The 27,409-nt window shown below is 55.3% G+C and overlaps 1 protein-coding gene across 1 annotated transcript; it reads left to right on the top strand.

Moving 5' to 3' along the window:
* Positions 1-300: 300 nt before the first annotated feature.
* On the top strand, positions 301-26,570 carry IGF2BP2 (insulin like growth factor 2 mRNA binding protein 2). The gene is made up of 16 exons (XM_065639964.1): positions 301-597; positions 1,123-1,183; positions 11,291-11,339; positions 11,643-11,694; positions 11,958-12,021; positions 14,256-14,528; positions 18,254-18,388; positions 18,977-19,099; positions 19,382-19,517; positions 19,679-19,807; positions 22,818-22,886; positions 23,029-23,145; positions 23,543-23,617; positions 23,826-23,957; positions 24,175-24,288; positions 25,059-26,570. The coding sequence occupies exons 1-16, from the start codon at positions 408-410 to the stop codon at positions 25,155-25,157; spliced, it is 1,818 nt and encodes a 605-aa protein (XP_065496036.1). The 5' UTR covers positions 301-407; the 3' UTR covers positions 25,158-26,570.
* The last annotated feature ends 839 nt before the right edge of the window (positions 26,571-27,409 follow it).

The raw sequence follows: 27,409 nt of genomic DNA, 5'->3' as shown, positions 1-27,409 counted from the left end.
ACCCCGCTCTGGGGCTCTGCACACCCCGGGCTCGGCAACCCCCCCACCCCGGGGCAGAGGGGACCTTCCTCCGCTCCCCCCCGCACCCCGAGGCGGGGACATCCCGGCCCGGCCGCCCCGCGGGGGTCTCCCGGTTCCACCTGCTGCCGCCGCCCGACGGGGCGGCCCCGGGCCCGGCGCTCCTGTCCCGGCGGCGGGCGGGCGGGGGCGGTGGCGGGGCCGGGCTCGGCTCCGCTCGGCTCCGCCCGCTGCCCGCCGCCGTTGCGAGGCTCCTGCGGGGCTGGAGGTTGGGGCAGGGCGGGTGGCGCAGAGCCGGGACCCTCCCGGCCACCGCGGCTCTACCGGCGGTACAGAAACCCGGGGCTGGCGGGTAGAGCGGAGCGGGGCGGGGGGGGGATTTGCTCCCCATGAAGCGCCGGAGGATGAACAAGCTGTACATCGGGAACCTCAGCCCCGCCGCCACCGCCGAGGACCTCAAGCAGCTTTTCGGGGAGAGGAAGCTGCCCCTGGCCGGCCAGGTCCTGCTCAAGTCCGGCTATGCCTTCGTGGATTACCCGGACCAGAACTGGGCCATCCGCGCCATCGAGACCCTCTCGGGTGAGCCCGGCGCCGCAGCCCCCCCACCCCCCACCCCCGGCATCCCCCCCAAACCCCCCTTCGCTCCGCCGGGGCTCCCCCATCCCTCCGACCCCCCTCCCCAGGCATCCCCACCGCCCCCCCCCCCCGTCCCGGCTCCTTCCCGCGGCCGCCCCAGCTCTTCCCAACCTTCGGGGTATTTTTCGCTGATTTTTTTCTTCGATTTTATTAAGAGGCGAGCGGACGCCGAGCCCCCCGACCCGTTACCCCCCCAGCACCCGCTCCCCTTCGGGAACCATTTTACGAGGTGCCCAAGCCCAACTCCCCGGGGGTGCGGAGCAAAGGGCGGCCGAAGGGGGGGCTGGGGGCCGGCGGCGGCGCAGGCAGCACCGGGCAGGGCGGCTACGGGCAGGCCGGGGCGGCGGGGGGGGGCAGGCCGGGCAGGGGGGGCGCTTGTTTTTGGACGGGGCGGGGTGGTATCGATGGGATGAAGCGGGGGGGTGGGCAGCCCCGGGGCGATGCTGAGCTCCCCCGCTGTCTCCGCAGGGAAAGTGGAGCTGCACGGCAAAGTGATGGAGGTGGATTATTCCGTGCCCAAAAAGCTCAGGTAACCCCCTCGCCATCACCCCCCCACCCTCTCCCCGCGCCGGGTTGGGGGGGAAGCTCTGGGAGTTGGGGTGCGGGGGAGAGAGGCGGGAGCCCCGTTGGGTTTTACTTTCGCTCCGGAAAGCGGAGGCGGGGGCTGGAGCTCCCGCTCCCACGGGCCGCCCGGCGCTCCCACGGGGGTCCCGGACACGGGTGGCAGCGTCGGGTCCCCCCCCGTGTCCCCTTCGTGTCCCCTCCTCGCGGTGCGGGGCAGGCGGGCGGGCGCTCCCCTCCGTGCGTGGGGAAAACACCCGCTTTATTTTTGCGGAAAAAATTTTTAAAAGCGCCCTTCTCCCCCTATTTTTTCCCCGCTTTCGCGGGGGGGAGCTGGGATTCACAGCGAGGCGGGTGGTGCCCAGCAGCTGCGCCGTCGGAAGATGTTGTTTTTAATAAGTAATTCAGCAATTTGCCTTTTTCCAAACGCCTCTTTCCCCCCCAAAAAACTCAATGCGTTTATATATTGCGTCGAAGCGCGCCCTCTGATTTTAGTCAGGTGGAGGGGAGCGCCGAGGCCGGACGATTAAACCCTCGTTTAACACAGAAAATAAACCCCGGGACCGCGTTGCGTAGCTGCCTCATCACAAGATATATTATTTTTTTTTCCCCCCAACATGTGTCGGGATAAAAGGTCCGCGCGCCGGAAAAAATCCATCGCGTAGTCCCGCCCGGATAATTTGCCGCTGCTCGGTGCGGAGGTTTGGCCCCTGATTGACGCTCGAGTATTAATTTTGAAATGATAAAGCGGGGGGGAAAATGCTGTTGTGTAATTGAGGCTCGGTGGGGGAATGGCTCGTGTCCAGCATCACGTGTGTCGGAGCAGGATTTCTTCTTCGGCGGGGATCACACGCTCTCTTACCTTAAAAAAAATCTCCGAAAACAAGCGAAAAAAATCCTGGTTTTACTATTGCTAAGCTAAATCTCGGCAGCAGCCTTAGGTAGGTTTGCCAATGACTTTTTAAGAGTGATGGAGCCAGAAAGTGGGAGTTTGGGAAGATACTGTGGACCCGGGACTCAACCATTATCATGTCCGAAGGGGATGTAAACAAGGAATTCATCTTCACCTAAATTCCCCGTCGGGCTCGGGTGCTGCTGCTTTTCCTTCTGAGTTTTAAACATTTAAGCATTTAACATTTAAGATTTATTTTGCATCGGTCTGTTTTCAGCTGGCTCGGAGTTTTCTATTCCAGCTCAGCTCCCCAGCTTCCTCAGGTTATTGAGATCTAATTTAAGCCGATATCTTTTTTTTCACAGCTAAAAAAAATAAATATTGCTTTATATTAATATATCTAGTTGGAGAGAGGTGCCTTTGCCTCGGTAGATTATAGATTTTATTTTTATAATGCGATTTTTGGCAGGGAACGGAGCCTCACGTGGTCATGTTTTAGTTCCCCCCCACCCCCTTTAAATTGGTAGAAAATCCGATTTTTGTAGTTGCGCTCGAGTCCCTGGGGTTTCAGGAGGGCTCGATCGTGTAAAATCCAACCTGGTTATTTAATGAAGTTTGTGTTTTAATTAGGTTTGGGCAACCCGAGCCCCTCTTGGCTCCCGTCCCCCGGTGTTTCTGCGTCACGGGGATGGGACCCGAGAGGCGCCGACACCCGACGCGTCCCCTTGTTCACCTGGAACCCTTCATTTTTCTCCCCAAATCCCCTGTCTAGAGCTATTTCACCGCCGTATTTATACACGTATAAACACGGGGTTGCTCGGAAAGGGGCTGGAAAAGCCGGGATTTCCTCGAGGTGCTGCGGGAACCGCTGGCAAAGGGGCTCTTTCTGCGATGGCAGGAATGAAACGCCGGGACGCCCCGCACGAGTTAAAAATCAGCCCTTCTGCTGCCATGCAAATGCTTTGCGCTCCTGTAGGAAACATCCAACAGCGTCTTGATTGTTTTGGTTTGTTTTGTTTTTTCCCCTTGTATATGCTCTATTGTGCCTGGGGGAATTAAAAAAAAAAATTGCCTGATTCCCTTAATCGACGTTTTAAAATTTTAAATTGATTTTTTTAAAAAATAATTTTTAAATTCAGCAGGGGCCGGGGCTGCTTTTTTCTTGGCTTAAAGTGGGGCGATGCGACCCTGCTTCAGGAGTATTTGGTATCCAGAGCGGTGAGGGCAGCATCAGCATCTTGCCCCTGTCTTTGAAGACGGGTCGGACATCTCTGAAATCTTCAAAAATCCCGTTAACGGGAAAGAAAGACACTAAAAAAAAATGAAGCTCGGTTGGGGAATCTGGAAAGCAAGACCCAACCGCCCCGATGCTGACTTTTCTACAAGGATGGGGTAAAAATGATGAATTTAATGAGTAGCGGGGATGGAGCGAAGCCCCATTTAATGTCTCCAACCCAGCGAAATTTTTTGGGGTTCCTCATTGCGAAGGTGCCTTTGAATTTCTGCTTCTGATGGAAGTTTCAGCGACGAGAAACAAAAGCACGCGGGGCATTTGAGCAGCGCGGAGGGGGAAAGAGCTTGGGCTGGAAATCTCTAGAATATTAAAAATAATCATAATTTTTGCCCTTTTAGTAAATGGCAAAACTTGGGTGGTTTTACCCCAGCCAGCGTTGAAAATACCTGCCCGAGCAGCTTGATTGGGGGTGATTTTCTCTTAATTCACGAAGAATTATCCTTAAATAACTTTCCTCCCTTGAGCATCAATTCACTTCTCCTTCCTGCGTAGTTTGGCTCCGTTTATTTATGTCTCTCTTTTTTTTTTTTTTTTTTCCCCACCCCCTTGTTTTTAAACCCAAAATGCTGATGACGCGAAGGCTCGGAATAAAAGTCCAAGCCCTTTTGTCTCCCCATGGGCAGCCCATCTTTCCTTTCCTCCTCCTTAATTGCTCGTCATCGCCGAGCTGCTTAATTAGGGGAGAGGAAACCCTCGTGCAAACCGGTTGCTTTGCCAAGAAAAGCCACCAGCACCTATTTGCGTGTGCGCGTCTATAAATACACACGAGGAGCAAGAAAAAACACTCCCATGGATCCCAAGTTTGAATAGCTCTTAATTTTAAAAATATCTTTAATTACATTTAAAAAAAAATAGGGAAACCTAAAGAGCAAGAAGAGATTTTTCTCCAGGGAGGGTTTGCTTTGCTTCGCCAAGAGAATGAAACGTGGGTATTTTCTTATATATGTTGGGTTACGCTGGATTTAAAATGGATTTCGGAGTGTAAAAAGTGGGGCTGCTCTCAGTCGTGCTCCGGGTTTTATCTACGTATATTTAATATCTTCTTGTATTTATATAAATTAACGATGCAGCTTTATTTAAAACACAGCGTGTTTCAAAGAGATGGGCCCAATTTGCAATTCAGCAACGTTGTGTACATCTTTTTGCAACACCCTGTATTTAGTATCTTTTATGTATATATCAAAAAAAGCTATTATATAGGGAGATACCATATGTAAAAGATGCTTTATATATTTTACTGTTTCTGTATAAAAGGTACTTTTAAATATATACTTTGTTTATATATATATACACACGTTTTACATAAATTTTTATGGGGTTTTTATATATATGTAAAATAAGATACTTTAAAAAATATATATTTTTAAAATATATATCTGACTTTGCCAGGGCGATGCTGGTCACATCAGGCATGGGGCGACATCCTCTTGCTGCCTATGGGGTGTGTGACACATTTCCCATAGGTCTTGAATGTTCCTATATGTTCCTATATGTTCCTATATGTTCCCTATGGAACTGGCCGGGAAAACCTCCCTCGAGCTGATCCGTTCCCAGGCAGACCCCGACACTCATTATATCAATAACCGGGTGTGACGCCCTCGCTCGCTTTATTTTAACCTATTTTCAGGTGTGGGTGAGCTGGTGCCATTTGAGTTGTTTTGGTTTGGTTTTGCCGCTTTTCCGCTCAGCTCTTTGTCACCTGCTGGGATGATGTTACTGGGATGCAGGACAGGGTGAGAAGGATGCTGGGGGGTGACCGAGGCCATTAATTACCTATTAATTTTGTCATTTAATATTTTCCCCCGCTCTATTTCCCCCCTCTATTTCCCCTCTCTATTCCTCCCCCATTTATTCCCCCCGCATTTATTTCCTCCCCCATTTATTTCCCCCATCCGCTTATTTATTCCCCCCCCCATTTATTCCCATCCCATTTATTCCCCCCCCATTTATTCCTCCCTCAATTTTGTTCCCCCCTCTATTATCTTCCCCCCCTCTATTATCTTCCCCCCCTCTATTATCTTCCCCCCCTCTGTTATTTCCCCCCCTCTGTTATTTCCCCCCCTGTTATTTCCCCCCCTCTGTTATTCCCCCCCCATTATTTTACCCCCCCTATTATTTCTCCCCCCCCATTATTCCCCCCCCATTATTCCCCCCCCATTATTTTACCCCCCCTATTATTTCTCCCCCCCCATTATTCCCCCCCCATTATTCCCCCCCCATTATTCCCCCCCCCATTATTCCCCCCCCCATTATTCCCCCCCCCATTATTCCCCCCCCTATTATTCCCCCACTCTATTGTTTTTCCCCCCCTCTATTATTTTTCCCCCCCTCTATTATTTTTTTCCCCCCCTCTATTTTCTTCCCCCCTCTTCCTTCCCCCCCCCCCCGCCTTTTATTTTTTTCTTTCCCCTTCCCCCCCCATTTAATCCAGCCAAGCCGTGACAGATGGGCCGGTATTTCCCATTCATCCCCATTGTTAATACCCCCCCCAGCTCCCGGGGACGGATCCATCACGTGCCGCCCTCGCCGCCCCCCCAGCCACCTCGTCCACCCCAAAGAAGACGACGGAGCTTTAACGCCAACGGGTTTTAATTCCTTAAGAGCGTCCGCGTCCCCCCCGGCCCCGGGCTGGGGGGGCAACTGGAGCAGCCGCAGCCGCGACGCTCTTGGCAACTGGTTGAAACTGGGGCAGCTCTTTAGTGCTTATCCCAGCCCGGCGCTGACGGAGCTCTTGGCTCGTTAAGATCCGCCGCTGGGTTGGGTTGGGCGACGGCAGAACTTGTCAAGGATGACCCCAATAGACCAAAAAAAACCCCACCATACATTATATATATATATATATAAAATAACATATAATGATCAAGAGATCCAGCCCAGTTAGGACAGCGTGTCCGGCTCCTTGGGTATCAAACTCCCAGGCCTGAAACATTCAGGTGGGACCAAATTTGGGCCCCACCTGGTGGCGAGTGGCAATTTTGGTCGATGTTTTCTTGCCTGGGCCAAATACGTCATGAAGCACCCATGGCCCTCGGGGTTGGTTTCCAGTGGCTGGTTTTCAGCACGTTTCTGCTCTGCTTTTTTCCTCCAAGTTCTCTTGAAAACTGATTTTTATTGAAAGGCGGAGCGGCCGCACAGTGTTTTCTCTGCCTTTAGTATCAGTCTGAGGTGGAGGGTGATAAAATCTTGAATAATTACCAAAAAAATCTTCATTTTTTAGGGTAAAGGGTGGTGATGCAATTCCTTACACCCAGTTATAAGGCTTATATTTAAGCCAGCTTGGTGGAATTGACAGGACGAGAGGAAACGGCCCCAAGTTGCGCCAGGGGAGGTTGAGGTTGGATCTGGGGAACAATTTCTTCCCCAAAGGGCTGTGGGGCATTGGAACAGGCTGCCCAGGGCAGTGCTGGAGTCACCATCCCTGGAGGGGTTGGACAGACGGACATGAGGTTCTCAGGGACATGGGGCAGTGCCAGGGCTGGGTTATGGTTGGACTCGATGATCTCGAGGGGCTTTTCCAACCAAAATGATTCTATGATTCTATGAAGCCCCTGTGGAGCAGGAGACCAGGAGATGCTGGGGATGGTGGATGGTCCATGGAGCTGCACCCGATGGGCAGGGGACGGACGGGCAGACACAGTATTCTGGGGAATAAACTGCAGTTTTTAAGACACCTTTTTTAGTGCTTGATTTCAGCAAGCACAGATATCCAGAACGTGGCAGGTGATGTTCTCGTTCCTGGACATCAGCCGGTGATGCTGGCGGGCGCGGGTGGCCGTGGGTTTTCCGTCCCCTTTCCTTGCAGGGTTGCAAAGTCTAGCTTGTTATTTTGGTCTAACAGATGCATGAAATACCGCACAGCTCCGTCGCGGGTTGTTTAATGAACCCAGCTTGCAGCATCGCTCACTTAGAGACCCGGCTCCTGCATCCCGCGCGTGATGCCTGCCGGTGTGTGGTACCCAAACCCGGCTCTGGGATGGAGGAGACGTCCCCTCCTCGAGCAGGAACCATTTTTGGTTGAATTTAGCAGGGCAAAAAAGCAGGTGAACCTGTGTAAAAGTGGTTTCTTTAGCACTTGAAGCTGATGCTCGGTTGCCACCGGGCATTTTATCCTGGGCTGGGCATGGGGGTGGCTGGTGGGGAAGAGGAGGGTGATGCATGAGATGGAGCTCTCACAGTTATCCGAGGGCAGCTCGTTACGGCAGGGCTAGCAGCACCACATAATTGAGTATTTTTCCACAAACTTCATGCCTGTAGTTACTGGTTGATATGATTTTTTTTTTTTTTTTTTTTTTTTTAATTCCTACCAGCCTGCTTCAAAACGGGTTGGTGAAATGTAGATGCTGCCTTCATCACGAGCTTGTGCGCTGGGGGTTGGTGCGTGTGTGCCGAAATCGCTCCCCTGCGTCCCAGGTTTTTGGAGGAATGAGGAAAATGAAAATAAAGGGGTTTTGTGCCCTGGAGCCCTCCCGGGACTGGTGTCGGAGGAGGCTTTGCGTTCTGCTGCCCTGACCGTGCGTGGTTCCTGCTCCAGCCCTGGGAACGGCACATCCATCACTGGTCGTTGATGACCACGCGTGGTCCAGCGCCACTTCAAGCAGGTGGGGAATTGCAAGACCAGTAAAAAAATACACCCAGTAGGAAGAATACCCTCATGTTAGAGCTACGAAGATGCTGAAGGGAGTGGAGCATCTCCCGTGTGAGGAAAGGCTGAGGAGCTGGGGCTCTGGAGCTGGAGAAGAGGAGACTGAGGGGTGACTCATTCATGGGGATCAATATGGAAAGGGGGAGTGTCAGGAGGATGGAGCCAGGCTCTTCTGGGTGACAACCAGTGATAGGACAAGGGGCAATGGGTGCAAACTGGAACACAGGAGGTTCCACTTGAACATGAGAAGAAACTTCTTCCCGGTGAGGGTGCCAGAGCCTGGCCCAGGCTGCCCAGGGAGGCTGTGGAGTCTCCTTCTCTGCAGACATTCCAACCCGCCTGGACACCTTCCTGTGTAACCTCATCTGGGTGTTCCTGCTCCGGCGGGGGGATTGCACTGGATGAGCTTGCGAGGTCCCTTCCAGTCCCTGACATTCCGTGATTCTGTGATTCTGTGATGTTAACTGCTGAGTGGTGGTAATGAGCTGCTGAGAGACCTGCTGGGTGGTGGGGGGGAAGCCTTGAGCACAACTGGAGTCTTTTTAGACGTTCTATATCAGCTCAGATGGGTGTTGGAAGAGGGAATGTGCTGTAGTGTCCTGTTGAGAATTAGGGTTACATGGTACCTTAGAATCACAGAATCATTTTGGTTGGAAAAGCCCCTCAAGATCATCGAGTCCAACCATTCCCCCACCCCTGGCACTGCCCCATGTCCTGAGAACCTCATCCCCCTCTGTCCAACCCCTCCAGGGATGGTGACTCCAGCACTGCCCTGGGCAGCCTGTTCCAATGCCCCACAGCCCTTTGGGGAAGAAATTGTTCCCCAGATCCAACCTCAACCTCCCCTGCCCGCCCTGAAGTCCCTGGTGGCAGCTGGGGACAGGAGGAGTCCCTGGCTGCTGGAGGACAGGGCTTTGGTAGCACTGCAGGAGAGCACTCTTCTCTCCGGCTCTGGCTTCCCCAGTTTTTTGCAGCGACCGATTATTTCAGAATCATCGAATGTCCTGAGTTGGATCTGGCAGGGGTTGGCCTGGGGAAGTGACTGTCAAAGCCACGCAGGGGGGCAAGCACAGGGTTTGTTGTCCATCGCTGGTGGCACTGCTGACCACCCTTGTGTGAGCAGCACCATGAGGTACGAGGCTCCTCGGTGGTTTCAGCTGCTTTGCTTGACCACAGTCCTTCTCATGGGACAAGCTGTGGATTTTGTCTTGTCCTTGCAGCCCGCATCTCAAGAAACATCCTTTCCCTGACGTTCCTGTCTCACCTGGAGCTTGTGTTTTATCTGCCATGTGTGGGGCGAATGCCCCAGGTTGTTGCACCTGTTTTTCAGCATCTTTATAGTCGTGTTACACCCCAAATTCATGTTTCACAAGGCAGATGGTGGCTCATCACAAGGTTCTGATTGTCCCGTGCTATTAAATCACGAGCAAGCGGAGCATGCCACTGCCATAGAGGCAGAAGGATCATGTCTGGAGGACACCAGCCTCCTGCTGCTTTGGGTCTGCACTTTCTTCTGGTTCTCACTGTCCAATGTGTCCTCCCTGTCCCCTATATCTGGCCCCAAACTACTTGAGAAACTCTTGTTTTTCTGCCAAAATTGTTTGTTAGGGGCTCAGGGAGCAACGGAGCAGCGAGCGCAGGGACCAGCCTCACCACTTGGGCCAAGCTTTGAAGATCCCGTTTCTCATTTTCCAGCTGTTGAAGACAGCTGGTGGGATGGGGGTGCTGAGTGTTGATGGTTTGCAGGCGAGCAGAGCTCCTCCCGCAGGATTTGGCCTAAAGCCCCTGGGTGTTGCTGGTGGCATGTCCCCATGCAGCGTTCAAGCTGGTGGTACCAGCCCTTCCTCCTTGAGCTCATCCCAAGGAATGGTGAAGCTTCATAAAACCGGCTTCCAGCTGCCGATCGGCTCCTAAAACCTGGCTCTGTGTGTGGTGGCTCGGTCAGAAAACTCATCCCTGAGGTTGGGAGAGGTGGTCCTGCTCTGTCCTGGTGGGAGCATTGGAGCTGGACCAGGTGAGGACATGGAACACTGCTTTGGTTGGAGCTCATGGACCACAGGCAGGATCATGAGAGCTGATCTGAGTGGATGAGTTCATGGCTTGGCTGGATCCTCTGTGGACTTGGGTGTCTGAAAACTCCCTGCTGCCCAAGTGGGTCTTGTGGCCAGGCTGGGGAGATGTTTGGTGGCTGTTACCTCTTGGGAAGCCTTTATGCATCCCTGCTCCAAGGTTGGGGGTGCAACCGTGTGAGGTTGGGGGTGCAACCATGTGAAGTTGGAGGTGCAACCACGTGAGGTTGGGGGTGCAACCACGTGAAGTTGGAGGTACAACCACGTGAGGTTGGGGGTGCAAGCATGTGAGGATGGAGGTGCAACCGTGTTAAGGTTGGGGGTGCAACCTTGTGAGTGCAACCACGTGAGGTTGGGGGTGCAACCACGTGAGGTTGGGGGTGCAACCGTGTGAGGTTGGGGGTGCAACCACGTGAGGTTGGAGGTGCAACCGTGTGAGGTTGGGGGTGCAAGCATGTGAGGATGGAGGTGCAACCGTGTTAAGGTTGGGGGTGCAACCTTGTGAGTGCAACCACGTGAGGTTGGGGGTGCAACCACGTGAGGTTGGGGGTGCAACCGTGTGAGGTTGGGGGTGCAACCACGTGAGGTTGGAGGTGCAACCGTGTGAGGTTGGGGGTGCAACCACGTGAGGTTGAGGGTGCAACTGTGTGAGGTTGGGGATGCAACCGTGTGAGGTTGGGGGTGCAACCGTGCCAGGTTGGCTGTGTTGGCCATCATCTCCTCCAGGGAGATGTATTTAGGTTTCTCCAGGGCAAGCAGCCCCATGTTGCTCAGGACATCAGCAGGATTCACTTTTGGAAAGCGCCCCTCATGGGATAGCAGGGCTGACCATGGTCTGGGGGTCCTGGCCCCTGTCCCCACCCAGCTGGCCAGCCCTGGTCAGGGCTGCGTGTCCATCCCAGCTGTGCCTGTGTGGCCGTGACTCTGCACAGGCTCATTTTGGGAGGTTTCCTTGGAAACCCAGCAGTCAGCACCAGGAGGGAGCATTCCTGAGATGGCTTCGGCCCCGGGGAGCAGTGACCAGGGCAAAGCTGGAGATGGCTTTACCTGGGGACAAGCTCCAGCTCAGCGTGGGGACACAGGACGCTTCGGCAGGTTGTCACCAGCTGCCACTGAGTCCCACAAAGCCTTTTCCCTCCTGCCGCGCGAGACCCTCACCCAGGGCTTTGTCTTTGCAGGAGCAGGAAGATCCAGATCCGCAACATCCCCCCCCACCTGCAGTGGGAGGTAAGAAGGGGACAATCCCCAAATTCATCTCCTCCTCCATCAGCTGTGCTGCTGGAGCGTGTGGGCTGCTCATGGGTCACCCTTGACCTTCCCAGTAACCCCAGCAGGGAGGTGGAGCGTAAACTGGGCTCCATGTCCTGCTGTGGGGCAGCTTGGAGCAATGGGGTGTCGCTGGGACGATGGGGTGGAGCCATTTAAGCAGATGGGGGACGCTGGATTTTTGGAGGGCACGGGGGTGAAGCCGGCTCTGTCCCTGCCTGTTCCTGCCCGCCTCACCTGCCCCTTTTGCTGCTCTCCCCCCAGGTGCTGGATGGCCTCTTAGCTCAGTATGGGACGGTGGAGAACGTAGAGCAAGGTAAGATGCTCCAGCGTGGTCCTCATCTCTGCAAAAGTCCCAGCGTTGCTCCCCAACTCTGCCCATGCCAGATAAAACCCGGTGGGGTGAAACCTGGCTTTCCCAGTCACCAGTACTGGGCTAAAATGGTTTTCCCTGCAGAGGCAACGGGACAGACATTACCCTCCCACCGTCCCCACCTGCATCCCCACTCCAGGGCTTACCGGAGTGATGGTGACATCTCTTCCCCTGCTGTAACGCTCCTTCTCTTGCTTTTCCCCCAGTCAACACAGACACAGAAACAGCCGTTGTCAACGTAACGTATGCGACTAAAGAAGAAGCAAAAGTGTAAGTGGGTTTTTCTTTCGTTTTGTCCATATTTTCACACCTCCCAAACTTTTCCTGAGGAACCTCAGGTATCTTCCAGGCTTCTTGTCTCCTCTGTAAGACTCCTCAGGTTTTTCTTAGCTCAAGCACCGTAAGGACTGTCTGTGTATCTTCTGAAGGTACAGCAGGCAGGTGCTGGTTTTATCTTGAGCTGTGTCATCTCACGTGTCTTTTGCCAGCAGTCTTCTCATTGTCCCACCGCTGGGCTATCTCCTGCCTTCTCCTCTCTTATAAAAGATCTGGACCAGCTTGGGGCCCTCAGCCCTGTGGTTGTCCTCTCTTCCTCGGTGCCTTCTCCTCCTGTCCCCAAGGGGCTCCCAGATGCACCATCTTGCAGTTCCCTTTTGGACGTCGTCCTTGGTCTTGTGCGGAGTCGCAGTGGCCTTGTCCCCAAGGAGCAAAGCGCTCCCCAAAGCTGAGGGTCAGGTCAAAGGTGCGGTTCATAGAATCTTAGAATCATTTTGGTTGGAAGAGACCCTCAAGATCATCGAGTCCAACCATAACCTAAATGTAGCACTAAACTATGTCCCCAGTTCATCAAGGATTCGTCTTCCCAAGCTGGACGTTCAGACCTAAACTAGGAATGCACTGGATTAATCACTAGTTTGACCACCCAGCCCCAGGTGCTGAGGAGGTGGAATATGGTGAAAGAGGTGGGAGAGATGGTGAAGAATCACTGCAATGATGGGAGGTGTCGGTGCCCTCTGCCATGTGGAGAAAATCCAAGTTAGAGACCAAAATATTCAGAGGTTGTCACCTCCTGCTTCTGGAGCCCAGAGAAACTGGGTGATCCGCTTCTGAAAAGCTTTCAGAAAGTTCTTCTGCCATGGTCAGAGGGCCCTTGGGTGGGTGAATAACTTGTTAGAGGAGGGGAAGAGGAAGCCGAGGGTCCACGGCTGGTTTCTGCAGGGGAGGGAGAGCAGCAGAGGGTAAATCACCGTGTGTCGTGCAGAAGGGTCATGAAGAAGTGCCACCCATCAAGGAAAGCTTTAAAGGATGGAAGAACCCGATGAGGCTGCAGTAGGGTTGTGTGAAGACGTGCTTAAAGGTGTATCATAGCCAGCAGAGTTTAAAAAATACAAATTAGGGGTTATTTCAGAAATGCAAGGATTGTTTCAAGCAAAATGCTTTGTTACAGGCTGGTAGAGACATCAGCCCTGTGCTGGAGGCCAGCGCTGATTTGGGTACGAGTAAGTAGTGAGCACATCTTGTGCTTAGTGGACAAGATACCCCCAAGAGCCCCGTCCAGGCAGACCCTGTGCAGGAACGAGCCATGGATGGTCAGATGGTTCCCAAGTGCAGACGTTACAACGTTGGGAGCAGCTCCGTGTTGTGTCGCTTCACGTCCCACCGCAGGGCACTGCAGTGCGGGAACGTGGTCGTGGTGGGGAAACCGGTTTGTGTTGGCGTCGAGTTGAGAGAAGGGAACGGAGCTGGTGAGGGGCTGGAGCACAAGTGTGATGGGAGCGGCTGAGGGAGCTGGGGGTTCAGCTGGAGAACAGGAGCTGAGGGGAGACCTTCTGATCTCTGACCTGCCTGAAAGGAGCTTGGAGCCAGGGGGGGTCGGGCTCTGCTCCCCAGGAACAAGCGCCAGGACCAGAGGAAACGGCCTCAAGTTGCGCCAGGGGAGGTTGAGGTTGGATCTGGGGAACAATTTCTTCCCCAAAGGGCTGTGGGGCATTGGAACAGGCTGCCCAGGGCAGTGCTGGAGTCACCATCCCTGGAGGGGTTGGACAGACGGAGATGAGGTTCTCAGGGACATGGGGCAGTGCCAGGGGTGGGTTATGGTTGGACTCGATGATCTTGAGGGGCTTTTCCAACCAAAATGATTCTGTTACCCCTCACCCCCTGAGGGACCTGCTGGCAGCTTCAGGGTAGAGTCATGGGTCAGTCAATAACTTACAACTTAAGGATTTCTCCATGGTGTGGTTGACAGCGCTGTAGAGACCAGAAGCTCAGGTGGGTCCAGAGAGCCTGTAGACAAACTTGGAGAACAAAAGCCCATGAAGTATAAACAAGCCATTGGGCTTGGGAAGTCCTTGAGTTCCCATTCCCCAAAGCTGAGGAGATACAGTGGTGGGAAACGGTGGTGGATCTTCTGCTCCTTCCACCACATCACTAGTGCCCGTTGCACTAGTGGTGAGCCCATCCCTGGAGACCCCCTCACCTCCTCCCCGCCTCTCCCTCCCTTGCAGAGCAATTGAGAAGCTGAGCGGCCACCAGTTTGAGAACTATTCCTTCAAGATTTCCTACATCCCGGACGAAGAGGTGAGCTCCCCTCCGCCCCCCCAGCGCTCCCGCCGCGGGGGCCACTCCTCCAGGGAGCGGGGCTCTTCCCCGGGGGGCTCCTCGCAGCCCAAACAGCTCGAGTTCCCACTGCGGATGCTGGTGCCCACGCAGTTTGTTGGTGCGATCATAGGAAAGGAGGGCTTGACCATAAAGAACCTTACTAAGCAAACCCAGTCCAAGTAAGTACCTCGAATGGTTTTGTTTCCTTCTGTAGGGTGCTGGAGGTCCCCGACGTGGGTCCTCCATAAATTGGGGTTTTTCAGTGTGTTCTTGGGGTGCAGCCTCTATGGGATGCTGGCAGAACCCGTGTCCTAAAGCGTTCCAGCTGGCCGGGGGGGCTGGGTGCGGCAGGAGGGAGATGCACGGTCAGAAAAGGCCAGGAATGGGTTTCTTGAAGCCAAATCATGAGAACGGCTGGGGATGAGGCTTCAGGGAGAAACGGCAAGTTTGGGGATAAAGTGCTGAAAAAGGGGATCCCCCGGTGCAGCGACCGGTGGCTGTTTGGACTTTGCTCTTGGGATTTGCTCATCCCGCCATGCCCCGTATGGGCTGGAGCTGTTGTAGGGGGAATGGGGACACTGGAGGAGATCTTCCTTGAGAAGGACGAGGTTTTTTGTAACCATTTGAAGCACTTTTTTTTGCAATCTTAACCATTTTTTTTTTAAGACAAAAATAAAAGGGGGGGAACACCTACTTGCCAAATTGTCTGTGTTTCTCGTGTCGATGTTCATGTTGACCTCACCTCTGATTTTCCGCATGGTTTTCCCGCATGCTTCGTTCCTGCCCAGACGTGTTTGTGTTTAACCCAAAGCTGTCTTCTCCCATGCTCATCGTCCCGAACCCGCTGACCCCGCAGGACGTAGGACTCCTGTACCAGACCATCTCCCAGGGGCCTCCTAGTTCTCAGAGAAGCTTTTAGAGACAAATAATTTGGGACTAGCCCACCTGCTTGAGCAGGAGGTAGGGAGCCGAGCGAGCCGAGCCCCAGCGTTGGGTTTGCAGAGGAGGTTTGGATGGGAAGGGGGCAGATATGTAGGGAGAGGAGCTTCTCAAGCCCACCTAGAGCGTGGCCACCATGGTCCCGGTTGGCTGCAAGCCCTTCTTCTCCAGGTGAGTCCCCTGGCGTGATGAGCAGCGGGTGTAGCCGTGTCCTTGCCAGCCAAGGTTGCCCTCTCCAAGCCCTGAGCCTGACGAGGATGGTGGGAGGCACCAGCTGCTGGTTTCTTCTGACCACAAGGCCGAATGCTGCTGCCTGGGGCAGTTTGTGTCATCGAGCTGTCCCTTCTCGTGGGTTGGCTCCCTGTGGATGCCCTGAAGAGCTGGTGTCGCAGAGGAAGGCCGTGCTCCATGCTTTCTCCTCTCCTGACCTGCCTGAGGAGGCCACGTGCCATGGCGGGCCACCACCTCCGCTCCAGCCTTGGGCAAGGGGACCTCCTGCAGTCAACAGGAGTCTGTTGGCTTCAGTTTGGAGTGTCAGTCCCCAGCTCTGTCCCTGCTCAGGCCACCCTCACCCATCAGCCTGATGAACCTGGGAATGAGGGTGCTGGTGACATCCAGTTGTCCGTCCCCTGCTCCTACCCAGAGTGATGTTGGGTTCTGGATTGCTCTGGTCACGTAGGACTTGACCCCATCTCCACACATAGCGATGCCTCTGAGCTCCAGGGGACAAATCTGTCCCCAGGATGAGCCGTCGTTGTCTTTGGCTGAGGAGGAGCCCATACCAAGAGCCCACCCCACCAGAGTACCTTCCGCAGTGGTTGCAGCCCTTGGAGCTGGCTGAGGAGAAGACCATGGCCACCAAGCAGCCATGGGGCCAGGATAACCCTACATGCACACCTTGACGGGCCTGTCCCTCATGGCCACCACTCTTTGAAGCGTTCCCAACGCCCTGCAAGTGGTCTTGGAGGGGCGAGGGTTGAGGGTCCCTCTCCATCCTCCCGTTTGAATGGAGCTGTGCAGCAGCAGCACTGGGACATGCTGGGAGGTCCAGAGCCCTTCTCCACCCTCCAGCTCTGTGGGGTGGGACATGCCTGACCACAGTGGCCCCATCTTCTCTCTGCTGTTTGCATTCATGCCTGCACATCCAGGTTTGGGATGCGTTGGAGCTCAGCCAGAAGCCTGGCCCGTGTCCCTCCCCTGGGCTTCTCCAGGGTTTCTGTCACTTTGGTGTGTTTGTTCAGTCCATCTGTGGCTCTTGGACCTTCTTCGGTACAAAGGCTCAGCTGCATGTCCCATCTCCACCAGCGTCAACTGCTCCTGGATTCAAGAAGCTGCCCGGTTCTTGGCTGTGGGGTTTGTTGGGGCAGCCACAGGTTCCTCATTGGATCATCAACCCGGTGTGACTTTGTGGCACTGCTCCGGAGCACATGGGCCTGTCATCGCCTCTCGTGGCACGTCATGGTGCGCTTGCCTTGTCCCCAAGGTGACAGTGGGTGTCCCTGCGCCTACCGGGCGCTGCCTCTGAAGGAACAGCTCATCCATGTCAACCTGGTGCAGCTCCACAGCCAGCAGCGCCTCGGAGCGGGTCACACAGCTCGTGACTGGGTCACTGTGGGCTGGAGATGTGACCAAAGGGCAGGGAGAGCTCAACCGTGCCGGTGTCCCCAGCATGGGCCAAGCAGGACCCGTCTCCTGCTTGAGCAGCTCTGGCTGAAGCTGGGGGAGATCTGGAGAGATGGAGCCTGCAGAAGGGATCCAACTCTGTTCTTTCTTCAATGCTCAGATGACACCAACCTTTGGAAGCTGGTGGGGTTGGCTCTTCCCTTAGCTCATGGAAGGGTCAACCAGCTGCTCTCCCTCTAGCTGTAGATGAAGCGTCCGTGTTCCTACGTGCTGGTTCACGAGCTCCTGGAAGAGCTGACCTGTGCAAACCCACCGTGACCCTGCAGCATCCAAACCTGGCGCTGGTTGGGGGTGACTCCCACCACAACCCTTGGCCTTGCATACGCAGCAGCACCCATGAGTGACCCTGGTCAGGATGGGGACCTCTTCTGACAACAGAGACATGGACGGAGGGCACCGTGTTGGAGCTGGTGGCATCACCAAGTGGTTGAGCAGCCACCTTCTCAGAAGATGTGGGCCAGCCTGGCTGCAGCGGCGACAGGGACACCGAGGTGGCGGCCGACGGCGGGATGGCCACACGGCATCATCACGTGGAGAGGATGGGAAGGTCGCTGAGCCCTGTTCTTCATGCCGCGGGAGTCTCCCACCCTGCTGTCCTCTCTCCCTCTCTCCCAGGGCCGTTGGCAGGTCCGGGTGAGCGGTGAGGAGTGCGATGGAGGCAGGTGCCTCCTCCCCGCTGTGAGCTGCGGGAGGAGCGGAGGAACACGGGCCCTGCCGGTGGCCCAGGGAAAGCTTTCTGGTGTCCCGTGGAAGGGTGTGAGTACGAGCGCTCTTGTTGACGTGTCCCTCCGGGTCGTGACAAACCGCTGCCCACGGGTAAGTTGTCGCTGTCCCCAACAACGTGCTGGTGGCTGGATGGCTTCGGGTGTTGTGCACAGAGAGGTTGAGGTTGAAGGGCACCTCTGGAGACCTTTAATCCCATCTCCTGCTCCAAGCGGGAACTGGCGTCATAGATGATGGACCAGGTTGCTCAGGGCTTTGTCCAGTTGAGGGTTTGTTCTGCCCCCTCTTGATGCAGCATTTGACGTTGATTGACATCCCTCAGCTCCAGGGTAGACCGCAGGAACGTAGCTCCAATCTAAACCAACCAAGGCAAAACGCTGCCTGGGCTTGCATGAGACCAGCTGATTGTAGACGAGACCCAGGTTCACCCCAAAGCTTCAGCAGATGTTGGAATGAGCTTTTTTGTGAACAGCGAGCTCAGCTCCTGAGCTCTCAGAGACCTTCGTGTGATACCAGACGCATCTCAGGGGGCTTCTCTCTGCCGGTTGTTTCTCCGTAGGGTTGACATCCATCGGAAGGAGAATGCCGGCGCTGCCGAGAAGCCCATCACCATCCACGCCACGCCGGAGGGCTGCTCCGAGGCGTGTCGCATGATCCTTGACATCATGCAAAAGGAGGCGGATGAAACGAAATCGTGAGTCCTCCTGGCCCAGCAAAACGGGCAGGTTGGGTGGAAGGGAGGGAAATCGGGTGCAGAAAAAGCCACCTTTTTGTTGTCGAGCGTTGGAACAGGCTGCCCAGGGCAGTGCTGGAGTCACCATCCCTGGAGGGGTTGGACAGACGGAGATGAGGTTCTCAGGGACATGGGGCAGTGCCAGGGCTGGGGGAACGATTGGACTCCATGATCTTGAGGGTCTTTTCCAACCAAAATGATTCTGTTACCCCTCACTCCCTGAGGGACCTGCTGGCAGCTTCAGAGTAGAGTCATGGGTCAGTCAATAACTTACAACTTAAGGATTTCTCCATGGTGTGGTTGACAGTGCTGTAGAGATCAGAAGCTCAGGTGGGTCCAGAGAGCCTGTAGACAAACTTGGAGAACAAAAGCCCATGAAGTATAAACAAGCCATTGGGCTTGGGAAGTCCTTGAGTTCCCATTCCCCAAAGCTGAGGAGATATGGTGATGGTTCTTCTGCTCCTTCCACCACATCACTAGTGCTCGTTGCTGGAAATTGGTTTCCTGGCAAGATGGGCCTTTAGATTTTTTTTTTTTAATCTGTTTTAGAGCAGAAGAGATTCCCTTGAAAATCCTAGCACACAACAGTCTCGTGGGGAGGCTGATCGGCAAGGAGGGCCGCAACCTCAAGAAGATTGAGCAGGACACGGGCACCAAGATCACCATCTCCCCGTAAGTCCTGGTGAATGCCAAACCATCCCCTCCATCCAACACAGTACAGGCAGCATGGGAGCCAGAAATCAGAGCAGTTGTGTCCTCCCCTCACGTTCTCCATCCCGGCCGGGTGTTCTTTGTCCCAGGTGGACGTTCCTCATCCCAGGTGGATGGTGGCATTGGGCAGGGAGAGAACGTGTGGTCCCAGACTGTCTCACGGGGGAACCCTCGTCTTTGAATTTTCATTTTTATTTTTGGCTTGAAAAACCACATTTCTGGATTTCTCTGGGGGGGGGGTAGTTTGCAGGATTTAACCATTTATAACCCTGAGCGGACCATCACGGTGAAGGGCAGCACGGAGGCCTGCTCCAACGCCCAAGTGGAGATCATGAAGAAGTTGCGAGAGGCCTACGAGAATGACGTGGTGGCCGTCAACGTAAGCTCCCGCCTTCCCCCTGGGATGTCCCTTTGTCAGGGTAGCTAGAAGAAAACTGGGGGGGAATTGATCTGGTAGAGCAAGGGTTGGCCATCACCCATTGTGTCCAAACCATGTGGTGAGAACCCCAAAAACGTTTCTCCATGTCTTTGCTTTTCCAGCAACAAGCCAACCTGATCCCGGGACTGAACCTCAACGCCTTGGGCATCTTCTCGACGGGGTTGTCCATGCTGCCGTCCACCCCGGGGGCCCGAGGGGCTGCGGCAGCCGCCCCCTACCACCCATTTGCAGTAAGTGCAAGAGCTTTTGGGGCACGGGGGACGCATTCTTGGGGGCAGAGCGGTCGCTAGACTCTCCGTCTGTTTGGTTTGAGTGGACACTGTAGCTAGAGGAGCCATCTCGTGGGGAGCCTGGCCCGGGAGCTCCAACTCTTGGCCATTTGGAGATGCTCATGGCAGCAGCAATGCTGAGAGGACGGTGAATGAAGGTGGCTTGTCCCTCCTTGGATTTAGCTCCCCGGGCAGACGAGGCCCCAGGTTGTGCTGAGCGTGGTGTCACCCGTGTTTAAGAACTGGCCGTGTCCCAAGGGTGCAGCTCCCTGAAGGTGGCTGGGGACAATGATCCCAGCATGGAAGAACCATGTTGATGGTCTTCAGTCCTGAGCGAAGGGGTTGTGGTGGTGCAGACTGCGTCGCGCCCTGCAGGTCTGGTCCCGGTGGCCACCTGAACCCAGCAGCGTCACCGCGGGGTGTGCGGAGTGTAGTGTGACAGGGGACAAGCAGCACATCTTGTGCCACCAGCGCCGTTGGCTTCGATCCCTGCCCTGGCACCCTGAGGGTTGGTCGTGTGGGAGCTGAGCTCCACCTGAGCTCATGGGCGAGGGTTTTCCTACCGCCCGGGTGCTGCGGCTGCTGAGACGCGGGGCAGAGCGGCTCTGGGGAGGGTGTCTCAAACTGCTGGGGTTGCACACAGGTCTGGTGTCAGGAAGACACGCGTCCAAAAGCGCCGATGGAGAATCACAGGATCATTTTGGTTGAAAAGGACCCATAAGATTGAGTCCACCCGTTCCCCCAGCCCTGGCCCTGCCCCATGTCCCTGAGAACCTCATGTCCGTCTGTCCAACCCCTCCAGGGATGGTGACTCCAGCACTGCCCTGGGCAGCCTGTTCCAATGCCCCACAGCCCTTTGGGGAAGAAATTGTTCCCCAGATCCAACCTCAACCTCCCCTGGCGCAACTTGAGGCCGTTTCCTCTGGTCCTGGCGCTTGTTCCTGGGGAGCAGAGCCCGACCCCCCTGGCTCCAAGCTCCTTTCAGGCAGGTCAGAGATCAGAAGGTCTCCCCTCAGCTCCTGTTCTCCAGCTGAACCCCCAGCTCCCTCAGCCGCTCCCATCACACTTGTGCTCCAGCCCCTCACCAGCTCCATTGCCCTGAAGAAGAGAAGGTCCATCCCCAACCCACGGAGCACCCATAGGGTGGCCGGGCTCTGGGGTCTCTGTTGGTCTCTAAACTCTTCTGCTGAGACGCTTTGGCCACACGGGTGCGCGGGTTCATTCACTTGTGCTCTTTTCTTTTCCTGCCGACGCCAGCAGCAGAGCGGTCGGAGGAGAACGGTGAGTGCCGGGCTGGCGGTGCGGAGGGGAGGAGGAGTGTGGTGTGTTCGGCGGCACCCAGAGGATCGGTCTGTCTGTCCGCCCGCTGCCAGCCCGCGCGGGGAGGATGCTCTGCCCGTGTGGCTGCATTCGGGAAACGTCTGCTTGAGTGTTTGGTGCGATGAGAGGAGCCAGGCAGGTCTCCTGAAGGGCAGCGGTTAGAATCACAGAATGATTTTGGTTGGAAAAGCCCCTCAAGATCATCGAGTCCACCCGTTCCCCCACTCCTGGCACTGCCCCATGTCCTGAGAACCTCATGTCCGTCTGTCCAACCCCTCCAGGGATGGTGACTCCACCACTGCCCTGGGCAGCCTGTTCCAATGCCCCACAGCCCTTTGGGGAAGAAATTGTTCCCCAGATCCAACCTCAACCTCCCCTGGCGCAACTTGAGGCCGTTTCCTCTCATCCTTGGTGTGGGCTCCTTCACCCCGAAGCTTTGCGTGGCCTTTTCCACGCCACCCTGGTGAGGCCAAGAGGCACCATCACCTCTGCCGTCATTTTTTATAGTAAAATGAACTGGCAAAAAAAATTCAATAGGAAACCAGCTTTGACTTTGTGGCAGTTCCTTCCCCCGGAGTACTTTGTGTTTCCCATCTCATAAGGGTCATTTCTGGCCGTGTCCTCAGCAGGACCCAGGGCCAAGTGGCTGCAGCTTCAACTCTGGAGCTCTGGAGACCTGAGGATGGAGGATGAGGAAGGAGCCTCCTGGTGAAGTGGGGGAGCTGGGGAGGTGTTGTGCCCATCCTGGCTGGCCAGGAGAGGACATTTTGGTGTAGGAGACATGGAGCAACCCAGGGCCGGACACTGAGCAAGGAGGAGCATCAAACCTCAGTGCAGCGGGTTTAGGTGGAGCTGAATCTTCTCTCCTCCAGTAACTGTGGTTTGGAGGTGGCATCGGGTTACACTTGCCCAAATCTAGAGTTGTATCTGCTGCCAGGAGAAAGGGCCGATGTATTTGAGACAGGGAAGAGTTGAAGAGGAGTTGAGTTGGGTTGGCTTGGGGTTGAGTTGGCTTGGGGTTGGGTTCGGTTGAGTTGGGTTCGGTTGAGTCTAGTTGAGGTGGGTTGGGTTGGGTTGAGCTGGATTGGGTTGAGTTGGCTTGAGCTGGATTGAGTTAATCTGAGCTGGATTGGGTTGAGTTGGGTTGGGGTGCTGCCACACACCCCTTGCTTTTGGGCACGGTGAACCCCACGGCTTCCTCCTTGTCCCCAGCCCAGCTCTTGGGAGAACATCTCCTTCAGCCTTTGCTTTTTATTCTCTTGGAACCAGAGAAGAGAAATGGCGATGGAAATTGGAGCCAAACAAGATGTTTTGCTCAGTTCTCACCAAACCTTCTCGGCTGGGGACTGATGGTGGTGACAGGTTTTGGTTTTCCCAGATTGCAGCTGCTCCCCAAGGCTGTAGGGGCCGGTTTTCTCTACAAACTCTGGCAGGACACGGGACTGGGGGTAACTGGGAGCTCCCAGCCCATTGTGCTGTGCTGCAGGCGCAGGATCGGGGCACCCTGGGGTGCACCTCTGCTCTCCGGGGCGGTTCCAAGGCCTGAGGGCTTGTCCCCATGTCCCTGCCAGGCTCACGGAGGTGGCACCTCGCTCTCTGTCAGGCTGGCGCGTTGGGGACGTCACTGACCATTGTCTTCTCTCCACCACAGAGCTCCTCGGCGTATCTCTCGGGTCTGTACGGAGCCCCCCCAGCCGGTGCCTTCCCCCATCAGTACCCCGTAAGTGCCGGGCACCCCCATGGGACCCGAGCGTGGGGCTGGGGGGGCAACCGCTGCCCTGGGGTGCCGGTGGGGGGACAGTCACCTCCCCCCGGGTCCGGCTGGTCCCCTGACCCGTCTCGCTGTTCCCGTCCCCTCGCAGCTGCCGGAGCAGGAGGTTGTGAACTTGTTCATCCCGACGCAGGCGGTGGGGGCCATCATCGGGAAAAAGGGGCAGCACATCAAGCAGCTGGCGCGGTTCGCCGGGGCCTCCATCAAGGTGAGATGGTCCTGGGCTCCGTGCCTCAGTTTCCCCTTCCTGTGGGGCTGGTCCTGGGCTCCGTGCCTCAGTTTCCCCTTCCCATGGGGATGGTCCTGGGCTCCGTGCCTCAGTTTCCCCTTCCCATGGGGATGGTCCTGGGCTCCATGCCTCAGTTTTCCCTTCCTACAAGGCATGTCCTGGTCTCTGTGCCTGTTTCCCCTTCCTACTGCCAACAGCAGCAAACAGAAGCCCTGGGAGAGCAGTTTTGCTTCCTAAATTAGTAGGAACTCATCACTGATTCCTGCGTCACCCCAGTTTATCACGCTTGCCTGGGGGGGGCTGTCCCACATCGGGGGGGTGTCAGGTCTCACCAGAGCGGGGCTGCTCTCACGCTTCTTGTCCCCGTCCCCCGCAGATCGCCCCGGCAGAGGGTCCCGAGGCCAGCGAGCGGATGGTCATCATCACGGGGCCGCCCGAGGCGCAGTTCAAGGTGCGCTGGCTGCCGTTTGGAGTCGGGGGGGGGACACCCGAAGGGGCAAGTCGGGAACATCCCTTGGGTCGCTGCCAGCCTGGATTTGGCTCCATTTGGGTGCCGGGGGGGCTTTTTGCTTGATATCGTGGTTTTGATGCTGCCAGACATGGGCACATCGTCGCCTCCCCCCACCCCCAGTTTTACTTCCCTCCCGTCTCCTCCCCAGGCCCAGGGGCGAATATTTGGGAAACTGAAAGAGGAAAACTTCTTTAACCCGAAAGAAGAAGTGAAGCTTGAAGCTCACATCAAGGTGCCTTCCTTCGCCGCCGGCCGCGTCATCGGCAAAGGTGGCAAGACGGTAGGTGGGGGGCGCGGGGATGGTCCCCCCGGGGTGTCCCCACCGCCCAGGGGTGCTCGGTGATGGCAGCACCGTCCTGTCCCAGCCCCACGTCCTGCTGGTGGCTCTTGGGGTTGACTGTCCCAATCGAGGGGGCACAGGGCGGCTCGGAGCCGGCGGTGTCACCGGTTTTTGGCTTTTCCAGAACAAAACGCGGGGGCTCTGTCGTTTGCTGCAGGTGAACGAGCTGCAAAACTTAACGAGCGCAGAAGTGATTGTGCCGCGAGACCAAACCCCGGACGAGAACGAGGAGGTCATCGTTAAAATCATCGGGCATTTCTTTGCCAGTCAGGTGAGGTTTGGCTGTGGCTTTTCCAGTGTTCCCAGCCGGTTTCACCACCAAAAAACCCCAGGCATCCTCCTGCTCTGTTTTATCATCAAATCACTTTGGTTGGAAAAGCCCCTCAAGCTCATTGAGTCCACCCGTTCCCCCAGCCCTGGCACTGCCCCATGTCTTGAGACCCTCATGTCCGTCTGTCCAACCCCTCCAGGGATGGTGACTCCAGCACTGCCCTGGGCAGCCTGTTCCAATGCCCCACAGCCCTTTGGGGAAGAAATTGTTCCCCAGATCCAACCTCAACCTCCCCTGGCGCAACTTGAGGCCGTTTCCTCTGGTCCCATCACTTTTTTTTTTTTTTTTTTTTGATGGCTCCTGTGCACCCAGGACACACTAAAGTTGTTCTGGCAGCTCTCCCCAGCTGTGCCGGCACTAAAATTAGAGATTGGCTTGATTTTAGCTAAAATATTTGCCACGGGCGCTGTGCACAGCAGCACACAGGGTGTGAATCGGCTCCTCCCCGGTATCAGCACCAGTGGGGAGCTCCCGCATCCCCCTGGGTACCACAACCATGAGCAGGGACATCTGCACCGGCTCACGTTGCTCAGAGCCCCGTCCAGCCTGGCCTGGGATGTCTCCAGGGATGGTTCATCCACCACCTCTCTGCACAACCTGTTCTTGTCTTGTAATTAAAACCTCGGAGTGGCAAGATGCTCTGTTGTGGCTTCGCGGGGGCAACAACTCCTGACCCCCCCCCCCAACTCTTGCGTTTTTTTTTTCACCAGACTGCACAGCGCAAGATCAGGGAAATCGTCCAGCAGGTGAAGCAGCAGGAGCAGAAACATGCTCAGGGAGCCCCGGCCACGCAGCAGCACAGCAAGTGAGGCTCCAGCGCCGCCCCACGAATGTAACCCCAGCGCCGGACAGGGGAGCAAACCAAAGACCCCCAAAAAACCCACCCCCCCGCAGCCGGGGCTGCACCGCCGAGGGGTGTGGGGAGGGCTCTGAGCATCCCCCCCAACCCCAGCGCCTCCTGGCATCTCCCTTTAGTTGGACTAACATAGGCAGAGAGAGAGAGAGAGAGATGATTTTTACTTTTAATTTCCTAAAATCCACCCGTTACATCCAGGTACGGCCGGAGGAGCTTGCCCGGCACGGGGGGGGCTGCGGCACTCGGCCCTTTTTAGGATTAATATATCGGTAATGGAACTAACGCCAATTTTTAAGTTTTGTAAGAATTTTTTTTTTTTTAAACTGTTTTTTAAATGCAAAGGGGTCAGGGCGGAGGGGGATGTTTGTCTTTAGTGCAAGCCGGCTTTTCTAGAGTTTTAAGAAAAGGAGCTAGTCCATTGGTTCTCTAATGCATAGTAGAGCTGAGATGTAGGATTGCCAGCAAGGGGGAAAAAAAAAAAAATATATATATATATATATATATATATAAAATGAGTGTTAAAAAGTGATTTCTTCAGGGCTTTGAGAAGAGCAGTGCCTGTATGAGCCAACAGAAGGGATACCGTCTCCGAAAAGAGGAATTTCTCTTTCACACACCCTTTCCTCTTGGCTTGAGAGTCCAAAACTGGGGTTCGCGTCCATCTGTCCCCTCTGTCTGTTTGTCCGTCCCCCCCCCTCCGACGCAGCTGCGCTCGGTGTTAACGTCCCTTGGAAAGGACGGGCAGGGAAGTTGGGGGAAAAAAAAAACCACCCTTTTGCAGGGAGAGGAGGAGGAAACTGGGAGGAAAAAAATAATAGATTTACAAGACGAGCAAAACTTTTTTAAAATTAAAACCCAAGAACACCAACCCCTCGTGACACACACAAAAAACTACCTCAGGTTTTTCGTACCTCAGCACCTTGCGCTTGTGTTTCCCTTTTAGAGAATTTTTTTGTATGCCTTGTAAAACTGATAGTTGGAGCATTTTTTTATTTTTTTAATAAAAAAAAAAAAAAAGAAAAGAAAACGAGTTGGAAAAACGATCTTGACCAAGTGAGCTGCGAGGCGGGCGAAGGAAACCATCCTCGTGTCCCGGAGCTCTGCCGTAGTCTCCTCCTGCTAGCTGAGAGCCAGTGGCCATTCCTTCCGAGAAAGCTTGAGAAATGTCTAAAAAGGAAAAAAAATGTAAAATAAAAATAAAAATTTTTAAAAAAAAAAGGTAGAAGGGATAAAAGCAATGAGGGAAAGTGGGTCCTGTGTCAGGATGAGGTGCCGGTGCTGGACCCGGGGGCTGTGACACTAACTTGTCCCCCACTGCAAAGTGTGAAAAACCCACCTGATGGCAACAAAAAGAAAGAGAAAATAAAAAAAGAGAAATATATTCAGCTAACAAAAGCCTGAGCTTGCGATCTCTTGCTTTCTTTCGAGTGTCTCGTTGTTGGTGATGGTTCCCCCTCTGCCACCCTCCATTGGGGAAAAGGGGATGGATGGGGAGGGTATTTTTTTGGGGGGGTGGTAAAACCAGGGGGTCATGGCTCGCTGCTGTTAGTTGGCAAAGCTGAAACGATGCCGTGCTAATTAACAGCTCACTAATTATGCTGGGAAGCGTAATTCACCCCCACAGCTGCTCCTCCAAAAAGCTCCAACCTCCCCCCGCCCAGGAGCGGACGGGTTGACAACACCCCCCCGGGGAAGGGACCAAAGTGGGGCTGGGTTGTCATTTGGGTGATGTCGTGGCAGGGGAAGGGGGGACCTGCTGGGAACCCCAGGGCTGGGGGGACACCAGGAGAGGTGACCCTGGGGAGGGCAGGCTCCGGTGTCCCCCCCTGTAACACCCCATCCCTTGACATGCCCCACACAAGCCATGGCAAGGAGAGCATCAGGTTTGGTGTTTGCCATCCCCAAACTGTCCCCAACAAGGAGTGGCTGCTCCTGGCACGGCCATGGGGCTCCCAGCCCAGAAAGGTGGGGCTGAGCCCCCCACATCCCTCTTCTGAGTAACGGCCCCGTCATGGGGTGGGTGACGCCGCATGGTGAGTGTCGCCCCACCCGGGGCAGCAACCGGGGGACATGACATTACTCACACCCTACGTTCCCGTTACTCACACCCTACGTTCCCATTACTCACCCCGTACATTCCCGTTGTGCTGTAGGTCCTGGCTGGAGTCTCGTAAGCGAGCTAAAAATCACACCGATACATCAAGC

Source organism: Caloenas nicobarica, chromosome 8 (genome assembly GCF_036013445.1).
Source record: "Caloenas nicobarica isolate bCalNic1 chromosome 8, bCalNic1.hap1, whole genome shotgun sequence".
Classification (NCBI taxonomy): Eukaryota; Metazoa; Chordata; class Aves; order Columbiformes; family Columbidae; genus Caloenas; species Caloenas nicobarica.
The sequence above is the reverse complement of the archived record's forward strand: the minus strand, read 5'-3'. Positions and strand labels throughout refer to the sequence as shown.

What these genes read in the sequence shown, in the direction of transcription:
- IGF2BP2 (XM_065639964.1), top strand. Translation starts at nt 408, where the DNA reads ATGAAGCGCCGGAGGATGAACAAGCTGTACATCGGGAACCTCAGCCCC. An exon ending in CGCCATCGAGACCCTCTCGG is followed by an intron (nt 598 to 1,122) that starts GTGAGCCCGGCG and finishes CTGTCTCCGCAG; the next exon opens with GGAAAGTGGAGCTGCACGGC. An exon ending in CGCCCGAGGCGCAGTTCAAG is followed by an intron (nt 23,618 to 23,825) that starts GTGCGCTGGCTG and finishes TCTCCTCCCCAG; the next exon opens with GCCCAGGGGCGAATATTTGG.